The 13,848-nt window shown below is 51.8% G+C and overlaps 1 protein-coding gene across 3 annotated transcripts in view; it reads left to right on the forward strand.

Annotated features, from left to right (window-relative positions):
• The first annotated feature begins 8,051 nt into the window (after positions 1 to 8,051).
• TTC7A (tetratricopeptide repeat domain 7A) overlaps positions 8,052 to 13,848 on the forward strand; it is a 390,080-nt gene continuing 384,283 nt past the window's right edge. For 2 of the 3 annotated variants that reach the window (XM_077282426.1, XM_077282427.1), the window contains exon 1: positions 8,052 to 8,286. In XM_077282426.1, the coding sequence (XP_077138541.1) occupies positions 8,157 to 8,286 (130 nt within the window). In that variant the 5' untranslated portion in view covers positions 8,052 to 8,156. The remainder of the gene's footprint in view (positions 8,287 to 13,848) is intronic. The other variant, XM_077282428.1, reaches the window with a different exon arrangement.

Here is a 13,848-nt window from a genome sequence, read left to right on the forward strand (position 1 = left end):
TGATGACCTCTGTCTCCAGCGCACCTGTACCTGCCTGTCCCTGGCCGGCCTCTGCTGTTCCTGCACACGTCTCTCTGTGATGTCCTGTCTCCCGCACACCTGTACCTGTCTGGCCTCGGCCGTTCCTGCACACATCTCTCTGTGATGACCTCTGTCTCCAGCACACCTGTACCTGTCTGTCCCTGTCTGGCCTCTGCCGTTCCTGCACATGTCTCTCTGTGATGTCCTCTGTCTCCAGCACACGTGTACCTGTCTGTCCCTGGCTGGCCTCGGCCGTTCCTGCACATGTCTCTCTGTGATGTCCTCTGTCTCCAGCACACCTGTACCTGTCTGTCCCTGGCTGGCCTCTGCCGTTCCTGCACATGTCTCTCTGTGATGACCTCTGTCTCCAGCACACCTGTACCTGTCTGTCCCTGGCTGGCCTCTGCCATTCCTGCACATGTCTCTCTGTGATGACCTCTGTCTCCAGCACACCTGTACCTGTCTGTCCCTGGCTGGCCTCTGCCGTTCCTGCACATGTCACTCTCTGTGATGTCCTCTGTCTCCAGCACACCTGTACCTATCTGTCCCTGGCTGGCATCTGCCGTTCCTGCACATGTCTCTCTGTGATGTCCTCTGTCTCCAGCACACCTGTACCTGTCTGTCCCTGGCTGGCCTCTGCCATTCCTGCACATGTCACTCTCTGTGATGTCCTCTGTCTCCAGCACACCTGTACCTATCTGTCCCTGGCTGGCCTCTGCCGTTCCTGCACATGTCTCTCTGTGATGACCTCTGTCTCCAGCACACCTGTACCTGTCTGTTCCTGGCTGGCCTCTGCCATCCCTTCACATGTCTCTCTGTGATGTCCTCTGTCTCCAGCACACCTGTACCTGTCTGTTCCTGGCTGGCCTCTGCCGTTCCTGCACACATCTCTCTGTGATGTCCTCTGTCTCCAGCACACCTGTACCTATCTGTCCCTGGCTGGCCTCTGCCGTTCCTGCACATGTCTCTCTGTGATGACCTCTGTCTCCAGCACACCTGTACCTGTCTGTCCCTGGCTGGCCTCTGCCGTTCCTGCACATGTCTCTCTGTGATGACCTCTGTCTCCAGCACACCTGTACCTGTCTGTCCCTGGCTGGCCTCGGCCGTTCCTGCACACATCTCTCTGTGATGTCCTCTGTCTCCAGCACACCTGTACCTGTCTGTCCCTGTCTGGCCTCTGCCGTTCCTGCACATGTCTCTCTGTGATGTCCTCTGTCTCCAGCACACGTGTACCTGTCTGTCCCTGGCTGGCCTCGGCCGTTCCTGCACATGTCTCTCTGTGATGTCCTCTGTCTCCAGCACACCTGTACCTGTCTGTCCCTGGCTGGCCTCTGCCGTTCCTGCACATGTCTCTCTGTGATGACCTCTGTCTCCAGCACACCTGTACCTGTCTGTCCCTGGCTGGCCTCTGCCGTTCCTGCACATGTCACTCTCTGTGATGTCCTCTGTCTCCAGCACACCTGTACCTATCTGTCCCTGGCTGGCATCTGCCGTTCCTGCACATGTCTCTCTGTGATGTCCTCTGTCTCCAGCACACCTGTACCTGTCTGTCCCTGGCTGGCCTCTGCCATCCCTTCACATGTCTCTCTGTGATGTCCTCTGTCTCCAGCACACCTGTACCTGTCTGTTCCTGGCTGGCCTCTGCCGTTCCTGCACACATCTCTCTGTGATGTCCTCTGTCTCCAGCACACCTGTACCTATCTGTCCCTGGCTGGCCTCTGCCGTTCCTGCACATGTCTCTCTGTGATGACCTCTGTCTCCAGCACACCTGTACCTGTCTGTCCCTGGCTGGCCTCTGCCGTTCCTGCACATGTCTCTCTGTGATGACCTCTGTCTCCAGCACACCTGTACCTGTCTGTCCCTGGCTGGCCTCTGCCATCCCTTCACACGTCTCTCTGTGATTACCTCTGTCTCCAGCACACCTGTACCTGTCTGTCCCTGGCTGGCCTCGGCCGTTCCTGCACATGTCTCTCTGTGATGTCCTTTGTCTCCAGCACACCTGTACCTGTCTGTCCCTGGCTGGCCTCGGCCGTTCCTGCACATGTCTCTCTGTGATGTCCTCTGTCTCCAGCACACCTGTACCTGTCTGTCCCTGGCTGGCCTCTGCCATTCCTGCACATGTCTCTCTGTGATGACCTCTGTCTCCAGCACACCTGTACCTGTCTGTCCCTGGCTGGCCTCGGCCGTTCCTGCACATGTCTCTCTGTGATGTCCTCTGTCTCCAGCACACCTGTACCTGTCTGTCCCTGGCTGGCCTCTGCCGTTCCTGCACATGTCTCTCTCTGTGATGTCCTCTGTCTCCAGCACACCTGTACCTGTCTGTCCCTGGCTGGCCTCTGCCATTCCTGCACACGTCTCTCTGTGATGTCCTCTGTCTCCAGCACACCTGTACCTGTCTGTCCCTGGCTGGCCTCGGCCGTTCCTGCACACGTCTCTCTGTGATGGCCTCTGTCTCCAGCACACCTGTACCTGTCTGTCCCTGGCTGGCCTCGGCCGTTCCTGCACATGTCTCTCTGTGATGTCCTCTGTCTCCAGCACACCTGTACCTGCCTGTCCCTGGCTGGCCTCTGCCATTCCTGCACACGTCTCTCTGTGATGACCTCTGTCTCCAGCACACCTGTACCTGTCTGTCCCTATCTGGCCTCGGCCATTCCTGCACATGTCTCTCTGTGATGACTTCTGTCTCCAGCACACCTGTACCTGTCTGTCCCTGGCTGGCCTCGGCCGTTCCTGCACATGTCTCTCTGTGATGTCCTCTGTCTCCAGCACACCTGTACCTGTCTGTCCCTGGCTGGCCTCGGCCGTTCCTGCACATGTCTCTCTGTGATGTCCTCTGTCTCCAGCACACCTGTACCTGTCTGTCCCTGGCTGGCCTCTGCCGTTCCTGCACATGTCTCTCTGTGATGACCTCTGTCTCCAGCACACCTGTACCTGTCTGTCCCCTGCCGTTCCTGCACATGTCTCTCTGTGATGATCTCTGTCTCCAGCACACCTGTACCTGTCTGTTCCTGGCTGGCCTCTGCCGTTCCTGCACATGTCTCTCTGTGATGACCTCTGTCTCCAGCACACCTGTACCTGTCTGTTCCTGGCTGGCCTCTGCCATCCCTTCACATGTCTCTCTGTGATGTCCTCTGTCTCCAGCACACCTGTACCTGTCTGTTCCTGGCTGGCCTCTGCCGTTCCTGCACACATCTCTCTGTGATGTCCTCTGTCTCCAGCACACCTGTACCTATCTGTCCCTGGCTGGCCTCTGCCGTTCCTGCACATGTCTCTCTGTGATGACCTCTGTCTCCAGCACACCTGTACCTGTCTGTCCCTGGCTGGCCTCTGCCGTTCCTGCACATGTCTCTCTGTGATGACCTCTGTCTCCAGCACACCTGTACCTTTCTGTCCCTGGCTGGCCTCTGCCATCCCTTCACACGTCTCTCTGTGATTACCTCTGTCTCCAGCACACCTGTACCTGTCTGTCCCTGGCTGGCCTCGGCCGTTCCTGCACATGTCTCTCTGTGATGTCCTTTGTCTCCAGCACACCTGTACCTGTCTGTCCCTGGCTGGCCTCGGCCGTTCCTGCACATGTCTCTCTGTGATGTCCTCTGTCTCCAGCACACCTGTACCTGTCTGTCCCTGGCTGGCCTCGGCCGTTCCTGCACGTCTCTCTGTGATGTCCTCTGTCTCCAGCACACCTGTACCTGTCTGTCCCTGGCTGGCCTCGGCCGTTCCTGCACATGTCTCTCTGTGATGTCCTCTGTCTCCAGCACACCTGTACCTGCCTGTCCCTGGCTGGCCTCTGCCATTCCTGCACACGTCTCTCTGTGATGACCTCTGTCTCCAGCACACCTGTACCTGTCTGTCCCTATCTGGCCTCGGCCATTCCTGCACATGTCTCTCTGTGATGTCCTCTGTCTCCAGCACACCTGTACCTGTCTGTCCCTGGCTGGCCTCTGCCATTTCTGCACATGTCTCTCTGTGATGACCTCTGTCTCCAGCACACCTGTACCTGTCTGTTCCTGGCTGGCCTCTGCCATCCCTTCACACGTCTCTCTGTGATGACCTCTGTCTCCAGCACACCTGTACCTGTCTGTCCCTGGCTGGCCTCGGCCGTTCCTGCACATGTCTCTCTGTGATGTCCTCTGTCTCCAGCACACCTGTACCTGTCTGTCCCTGGCTGGCCTCGGCCGTTCCTGCACATGTCTCTCTGTGATGTCCTCTGTCTCCAGCACACCTGTACCTATCTGTCCCTGGCTGGCCTCTGCCGTTCCTGCACATGTCTCTCTCTGATGTCCTCTGTCTCCAGCACACCTGTACCTGTCTGTCCCTGGCTGGCCTCGGCCGTTCCTGCACATGTCTCTCTGTGATGTCCTCTGTCTCCAGCACACCTGTACCTATCTGTCCCTGGCTGGCCTCTGCCGTTCCTGCACATGTCTCTCTGTGATGTCCTCTGTCTCCAGCACACCTGTACCTGCCTGTCCCTGGCTGGCCTCTGCCATTCCTGCACACGTCTCTCTGTGATGACCTCTGTCTCCAGCACACCTGTACCTGTCTGTCCCTATCTGGCCTCGGCCATTCCTGCACATGTCTCTCTGTGATGTCCTCTGTCTCCAGCACACCTGTACCTGTCTGTCCCTGGCTGGCCTCTGCCATTTCTGCACATGTCTCTCTGTGATGACCTCTGTCTCCAGCACACCTGTACCTGTCTGTTCCTGGCTGGCCTCTGCCATCCCTTCACACGTCTCTCTGTGATGACCTCTGTCTCCAGCACACCTGTACCTGTCTGTCCCTGGCTGGCCTCGGCCGTTCCTGCACATGTCTCTCTGTGATGTCCTCTGTCTCCAGCACACCTGTACCTGTCTGTCCCTGGCTGGCCTCGGCCGTTCCTGCACATGTCTCTCTGTGATGTCCTCTGTCTCCAGCACACCTGTACCTATCTGTCCCTGGCTGGCCTCTGCCGTTCCTGCACATGTCTCTCTGTGATGTCCTCTGTCTCCAGCACACCTGTACCTGTCTGTCCCTGGCTGGCCTCGGCCGTTCCTGCACACGTCTCTCTGTGATGGCCGCTGTCTCCAGCACACCTGTACCTATCTGTCCCTGGCTGGCCTCGGCCGTTCCTGCACATGTCTCTCTGTGATGTCCTCTGTCTCCAGCACACCTGTACCTGTCTGTCCCTGGCTGGCCTCGGCCGTTCCTGCACATGTCTCTCTGTGATGTCCTCTGTCTCCAGCACACCTGTACCTGTCTGTCCCCGGCTGGCCTCTGCCGTTCCTGCACATGTCTCTCTGTGATGTCCTCTGTCTCCAGCACACCTGTACCTGTCTGTCCCTGGCTGGCCTCTGCCGTTCCTGCACATGTCACTCTGTGATGTCCTCTGTCTCCAGCACACCTGTACCTGTCTGTCCCTGGCTGGCCTCGGCCATCCCTTCACATGTCTCTGTGTGATGTCCTCTGTCTCCAGCACACCTGTACCTGTCTGTTCCTGGCTGGCCTCTGCCGTTCCTGCACATGTCACTCTGTGATGACCTCTGTCTCCAGCACACCTGTACCTGTCTGTCCCTGGCTGGCCTCGGCCGTTCCCGCACATGTCTCTCTGTGATGTCCTCTGTCTCCAGCACACCTGTACCTGTCTGTTCCTGGCTGGCCTCGGCCGTTCCCGCACATGTCTCTCTGTGATGTCCTCTGTCTCCAGCACACCTGTACCTGTCTGTTCCTGGCTGGCCTCGGCCGTTCCTGCACACATCTCTCTGTGATGTCCTCTGTCTCCAGCACACCTGTACCTGTCTGTCCCTGGCTGGCCTCGGCCGTTCCTGCACATGTCTCTCTGTGATGTCCTCTGTCTCCAGCACACCTGTACCTGTCTGTCCCTGGCTGGCCTCGGCCGTTCCTGCACATGTCTCTCTGTGATGTCCTCTGTCTCCAGCACACCTGTACCTGTCTGTCCCTGGCTGGCCTCTGCCGTTCCTGCACATGTCTCTCTGTGATGTCCTCTGTCTCCAGCACACCTGTACCTGTCTGTCCCTGGCTGGCCTCGGCCGTTCCTGCACACATCTCTCTGTGATGACCTCTGTCTCCAGCACACCTGTACCTGTCTGTCCCTGGCTGGCCTCGGCCGTTCCTGCACACATCTCTCTGTGATGACCTCTGTCTCCAGCACACCTGTACCTGTCTGTCCCTGGCTGGCCTCTGCCGTTCCTGCACATGTCTCTCTGTGATGACCTCTGTCTCCAGCACACCTGTACCTATCTGTCCCTGGCTGGCCTCTGCCGTTCCTGCACATGTCTCTCTGTGATGACCTCTGTCTCCAGCACACCTGTACCTGTCTGTCCCTGGCTGGCCTCGGCCGTTCCTGCACATGTCTCTCTGTGATGACCTCTGTCTCCAGCACACCTGTACCTGTCTGTCCCTGGCTGGCCTCGGCCGTTCCTGCACATGTCTCTCTGTGATGACCTCTGTCTCCAGCACACCTGTACCTGTCTGTCCCTGGCTGGCCTCTGCCGTTCCTGCACATGTCTCTCTGTGATGTCCTCTGTCTCCAGCACACCTGTACCTGTCTGTCCCTGGCTGGCCTCTGCCGTTCCTGCACATGTCTCTCTGTGATGACCTCTGTCTCCAGCACACCTGTACCTGTCTGTCCCTGGCTGGCCTCGGCCGTTCCTGCACATGTCTCTCTGTGATGACCTCTGTCTCCAGCACACCTGTACCTGTCTGTCCCTGGTTGGCCTCTGCCGTTCCTGCACACGTCTCTCTGTGATGTCCTCTGTCTCCAGCACACCTGTACCTGTCTGTCCCTGGCTGGCCTCGGCCGTTCCTGCACATGTCTCTCTGTGATGTCCTCTGTCTCCAGCACACCTGTACCTGTCTGTCCCTGGCTGGCCTCGGCCGTTCCTGCACATGTCTCTCTGTGATGTCCTCTGTCTCCAGCACACGTGTACCTGTCTGTCCCTGGCTGGCCTCGGCCGTTCCTGCACATGTCTCTCTGTGATGACCTCTGTCTCCAGCACACCTGTACCTGTCTGTCCCTGGCTGGCCTCTGCCGTTCCTGCACATGTCTCTCTGTGATGTCCTCTGTCTCCAGCACACCTGTACCTGTCTGTCCCTGGCTGGCCTCTGCCGTTCCTGCACATGTCTCTCTGTGATGTCCTCTGTCTCCAGCACACCTGTACCTGCCTGTCCCTGGCTGGCCTCGGCCGTTCCTGCACATGTCTCTCTGTGATGTCCTCTGTCTCCAGCACACCTGTACCTGCCTGTCCCTGGCTGGCCTCGGCCGTTCCTGCACATGTCTCTCTGTGATGACCTCTGTCTCCAGCACTCCTGTACCTGTCTGTCCCTGGCTGGCCTCTGCCGTTCCTGCACACGTCTCTCTGTGATGTCCTCTGTCTCCAGCACTCCTGTACCTGTCTGTCCCTGGCTGGCCTCGGCCGTTCCTGCACACGTCTCTCTGTGATGGCCTCTGTCTCCAGCACACCTGTACCTGTCTGTCCCTGGCTGGCCTCGGCCGTTCCTGCACATGTCTCTCTGTGATGACCTCTGTCTCCAGCACACCTGTACCTGTCTGTCCCTGGCTGGCCTCGGCCGTTCCTGCACATGTCTCTCTCTGTGATGTCCTCTGTCTCCAGCACACCTGTACCTGTCTGTCCCTGGCTGGCCTCTGCCGTTCCTGCACATGTCTCTCTGTGATGTCCTCTGTCTCCAGCACACCTGTACCTGTCTGTCCCTATCTGGCCTCGGCCGTTCCTGCACATGTCTCTCTGTGATGTCCTCTGTCTCCAGCACACCTGTACCTGTCTGTCCCTGGCTGGCCTCTGCCGTTCCTGCACATGTCTCTCTGTGATGTCCTCTGTCTCCAGCACACCTGTACCTGTCTGTCCCTGGCTGGCCTCGGCCATTCCTGCACACGTCTCTCTGTGATGTCCTGTGATTCTCTGCTCGGTGACAGCTCAGCCTCTGTACATGTACAAGGTGTCTGTCAAGGAAATAGTCAGTGACCAATGAGCGCTAGTCTCCCTATATCGGCAGCCAATCAGTGAGCGCCGTGGGGCAGAGTGGGCGGGGCAGCTGTGGCAGCAGCCAGTTTGTGTCCTGAGCGGCAGCGCTGTGTAGTGGTCGCTCCTCGGCTGCCGGGTCCCGCACTGGGATGACACATCATGGCTTCTCGGCTGTCCCAGTCTCACCTGAAGCTGGAGGCGGAGATTGAACGCTGCAGGGCTGAGTGCCAATGGGAGAAGATCCTGCTCCTGGTCAGGCAGCTGGCACCCAAGGTCCAGGACACTAGTGGTGAGTGGCAATGAGTAGGAGCGCGGGACTACGACTCTCATCATCCTGCGCTGAGAGCTGTGGTGTAATTAGGAGTGTGAAGGTGAAGTAGATGGAGCAGGTGACTTGGCAGAGAACAGCCACCTCCATGACTGCTGTGTAATCTCTAGATGCAATACAGGAAGTTACAGGAGGTGGAAACAGCCGGGGACGTGTATACAGTATATACAGTATATACAGGGTATACAGGGTATGTACAGGGTGTGTACAGAGTATATACAGTGTGTACAGAGTATATACAGGAAGTTACAGGAGGTGGAAACAGCCGGGGACGTGTATACAGTATATACAGAGTATACAGGGTATGTACAGGGTGTGTACAGAGTATATACAGGGTGTACAGAGTATATACAGGAAGTTACAGGAGGTGGAAACAGCCGGGGACGTGTATACAGTATATACAGAGTATACAGGGTATGTACAGGGTGTGTACAGAGTATATACAGGGTGTACAGAGTATATACAGGAAGTTACAGGAGGTGGAAACAGCCGGGGACGTGTATACAGTATATACAGGGTATACAGGGTATGTACAGGGTGTGTACAGAGTATATACAGGGTGTACAGAGTATATACAGGAAGTTACAGGAGGTGGAAACAGCCGGGGACGTGTATACAGTATATACAGAGTATACAGGGTATGTACAGGGTGTGTACAGAGCATATACAGGGTGTACAGAGTATATACAGGATATATACAGGGTGTACAGAGTATATACAGGATGTATACAGGGTGTGCAGAGTATATACAGGATGTATACAGGGTGTACAGAGTATATACAGGAAGTTACAGGAGGTGGAAACAGCCGGGGACGTGTATACAGTATATACAGGGTATACAGGGTATGTACAGGGTGTGTACAGAGTATATACAGGATATATACAGGGTGTACAGAGTATATACAGGATATATACAGGGTGTACAGAGTATATACAGGAAGTTACAGGAGGTGGAAACAGCCGGGGACGTGTATACAGTATATACAGAGTATACAGGGTATGTACAGGGTGTGTACAGAGTATATACAGGGTGTACAGAGTATATACAGGAAGTTACAGGAGGTGGAAACAGCCGGGGACGTGTATACAGTATATACAGGGTATACAGGGTATGTACAGGGTGTGTACAGAGTATATACAGGGTGTACAGAGTATATACAGGAAGTTACAGGAGGTGGAAACAGCCGGGGACGTGTATACAGTATATACAGGGTATACAGGGTATGTACAGGGTGTGTACAGAGTATATACAGGGTGTACAGAGTATATACAGGAAGTTACAGGAGGTGGAAACAGCCAGGGACGTGTATACAGTATATACAGAGTATACAGGGTATGTACAGGGTGTGTACAGAGTATATACAGGGTGTACAGAGTATATACAGGATATATACAGGGTGTACAGAGTATATACAGGATGTATACAGGGTGTGCAGAGTATATACAGGATGTATACAGGGTGTACAGAGTATATACAGGAAGTTACAGGAGGTGGAAACAGCCGGGGACGTGTATACAGTATATACAGGGTATGTACAGGGTGTGTACAGAGTATATACAGGATATATACAGGGTGTACAGAGTATATACAGGAAGTTACAGGAGGTGGAAACAGCCGGGGACGTGTATACAGTATATACAGTATATACAGGGTATGTACAGGGTGTGTACAGAGTATATGCAGGATATATACAGGGTGTACAGAGTATATGCAGGATATATACAGGGTGTACAGAGTATATACAGGAAGTTACAGGAGGTGGAAACAGCCGGGGACGTGTATACAGTATATACAGAGTATACAGCAGGGTATATACAGGGTATGTACAGGGTGTGTACAGAGGATATACAGGGTGTACAGAGTATATACAGGGTGTACAGAGTATATACAGGATATATACAGGGTGTACAGAGTATATACAGGAAGTTACAGGAGGTGGAAACAGCCGGGGATGTGTATACAGTATATACAGGGTATACAGGGTATGTACAGGGTGTGTACAGAGTATATACAGGGTGTACAGAGTATATACAGGAAGTTACAGGAGGTGGAAACAGCCGGGGACGTGTATACAGTATATACAGAGTATACAGCAGGGTATATACAGGGTATGTACAGGGTGTGTACAGAGGATATACAGGGTGTACAGAGTATATACAGGATATATATAGGGTGTACAGAGTATATACAGGAAGTTACAGGAGGTGGAAACAGCCGGGGACGTGTATACAGTATATACAGGGTATACAGGGTATGTACAGGGTGTGTACAGAGTATATACAGGGTGTACAGAGTATATACAGGATATATACAGGGTGTACAGAGTATATACAGGAAGTTACAGGAGGTGGAAACTGCCGGGGACGTGTATACAGTATATACAGGGTATACAGGGTATGTACAGGGTGTGTACAGAGTATATACAGGGTGTACAAAGTATATACAGGGTGTACAGAGTATATACAGGATATATACAGGGTGTGCAGAGTATATACAGGGTGTACAGAGTATATACAGGATATATACAGGGTGTGCAGAGTATATACAGGGTGTACAGAGTATATACAGGGTGTGTACATGGTATATACAGGATATATACAGGGTGTACAGAGTATATACAGGAAGTTACAGGAGGTGGAAACAGCCGGGGACGTGTATACAGTATATACAGGGTATACAGGGTGTGTACAGAGTATATACAGGCTATATACAGGGTGTATAGAGTATATACAGGATTTATACAGGGTGTATAGAGTATACAGGGTGTGTACATGGTATATACAGGATATATACAGGGTGTACAGAGTATATACAGGATATATACAGTATATACAGAGTATACAGGATATATACAGGGTGTACAGAGTATATGCAGGATATATACAGGGTGTACAGAGTATATACAGGGTATATACAGGGTGTACAGAGTATATACAGGATATATACAGGGTGTACAGAGTATATGCAGGATATATACAGGGTGTACAGAGTATATACAGGGTATATACAGGGTGTACAGAGTATATACAGGATATATACAGGGTGTACAGAGTATATACAGGATATATACAGGGTGTACAGAGTAGATTCAAGATTCAAAGAAGCTTTATTGGCAGGACCAAATACACATCAGTTTTGCCAAAGCAAGTGTATAATGGCAATAGGGATAGGGACTGTGGGGATGTTGGGTAGGAGCTGTAGGGAAGGTGGATGGGGGCAGATCCAGGGTGGGGGCTATAGTCAGGGTGTACAGAGTATATGCAGGATATATACAGGGTGTGCAGAATATATACAGAGTATACAGGGTGTACAGAGTATATACAGGGTATTTGTATCATACTATAGGCTAGGTGTTTTTACTGAGCTGCAAATATTGGATTACCTTGTGCTCCATATGTTACTTAGCGCTCAGCCTAATTTAATACTAGTAGAGACTCGTACCTTTGATACTATTAGATAGAGTACCCTATTCCTTGGGAACACTAATAGTGTGGTCATACTGACACTTTTGAGTAGTAGTGGTTGTCCTCATTAGGAGGTGTTTTGGTGTAAGGGAGGGTGATTTATTATATAAATTTGTGATTACTACTATTCCCTGTATATGGAACTAGGTTCTGGCGTGGCCATATTGTGTTTTATTGTATTTCATGATGTGATCAACTTTGTATTTGTGTTTCCTGTATCCCCATACACTATATTTTATTAATAAAGTTTTTTGTATTTTTCTAATTAAACAAACGACCTTGATATCATCTTTGTGTAGTATATATACAGGGTATGCAGAGTATATACAGGGTGTATACATGGTGTACAGAGTATATGCAGAGTATACAGGTTATATACAAGGTATGTACAGTGTATACAGAGGGTGTACAGAGTATTTACAGGATATATACAGGGTGTGCAGAGTATATACAGGGTGTACAGAGTATATACAGTGTATACAGAGATTGTACAGAGTATATACAGTGTATACAGAGATTGTACAGAGTATATACAGGATATACAAAATATATACAGGGTATGCAGAGGGTGTACAGATTATATAAAGGGTGTATACAGTGTATATAGAGAGTGTACAGAGTATATACAGGGTGTACAGACTATATATAAGGTTTTTATAGGGTATATACAGAATATATAAAGGGTATATTCAGGGTATAAAGCGTATTTACAGGGTACACCTAATCAGATGCATCGTGAAAACCTCCCGCCCCGTATGTTGGAAATGACGCTTTAAAGGTTCTCTTATTATAATAAATGGGTGAAATTCCAAAGTGCTGATAAAATTAAACAACTTTATTATTATTATTATTATTATTTATTATTATAGCGTCATTTATTCCATGGCGCTTTACAAGTGAGGAGGGGTATACATAATAAAAACAAGTACAATAATCTTGAACAATACAAGTCACAGCTGGTACAGGAGGAGAGAGGACCCTGCCCGCGAGGGCTCACAATCTACAAGGGATGGGTGAGGATACAGTAGGTGAGGGCAGAGCTGGTCGTGCAGCGGTTGGATGATCGGTGGTTACTGCAGGTTGTAGGCTTGTCGGAAGAGGTAGGTCTTCAGGTTCTTTTTGAAGGTTTCGATGGTAGGTGAGAGTCTGATATGTTGTGGTAGAGGGTTCCAGAGTAGGGGGGAAGCACGGGAGAGAAATCTTGTATACGATTGTGGGAAGAGGAGATAAGAGGGGAGTAGAGAAGGAGATCTTGTGAGGATCGGAGGTTGCGTGTAGGTAAGTACCGGGAGACGAGGTCACAGATGTATGGAGGAGACAGGTTGTGGATGGCTTTGTACGTCACGGTTAGGGCTTTGTACTGGATTCTCTGGGCAATGGGGAGCCAGTGAAGGGATTGACAGAGGGGAGAGGCCGGGGAATAGCGGGGGGACAGGTGGATGATTAGTCGGGCAGCTGAGTTTAGAATAGAATTTAGTAATATTATTTACTTTTTATTAAAAATCTCATCTATTCTGGAGATTGTTAATTGTGTTGTTTACTGCTCATTGTCTGGGCTACCGACCACTGCTCCAGTTCTGGCAGCAGTGGCTGAATACGCACAATGCTTTTTTCCTATAGAGTTGGTCAGGATTGCTGGAGACATTCTGCTTCACGGCCGCTGCGCTCCCTCAATGCTGCAGAGGTAAAGCTGCCTCATATATCATAGTATATTTAGCTTGTTTAAATTTGCAACTGTTCTCGAGATATAAACACTTTTCTTTACAACTCGTTGCCTAGGAGACCAACCACCGCTGCAGTCTAGCTTATAAACCCAGTCTTGAAGCTGGCCAGGATTTGGAGGTAACCGAGCGCTCCAGTGATCCTGGCCAGCTTCGTAACATTGCTTACCCACTCAATGGAAAAGAGCTTGTAAGCACTGGGCATTTTCTACTGTCCAGCAAAAGTGGTCGGTCTCCAAGGCAACGAGCTGTAAATGAAAGAAAAGTGTTAATATTTCAAGAACGGCAGAAAATTTTAATAAGCATTAAATAGCAAAATTGCTTGTATTTACTAGTA

Source organism: Ranitomeya variabilis, chromosome 2, assembly GCF_051348905.1.
Source record: "Ranitomeya variabilis isolate aRanVar5 chromosome 2, aRanVar5.hap1, whole genome shotgun sequence".
Lineage (NCBI taxonomy): Eukaryota > Metazoa > Chordata > Amphibia > Anura > Dendrobatidae > Ranitomeya > Ranitomeya variabilis.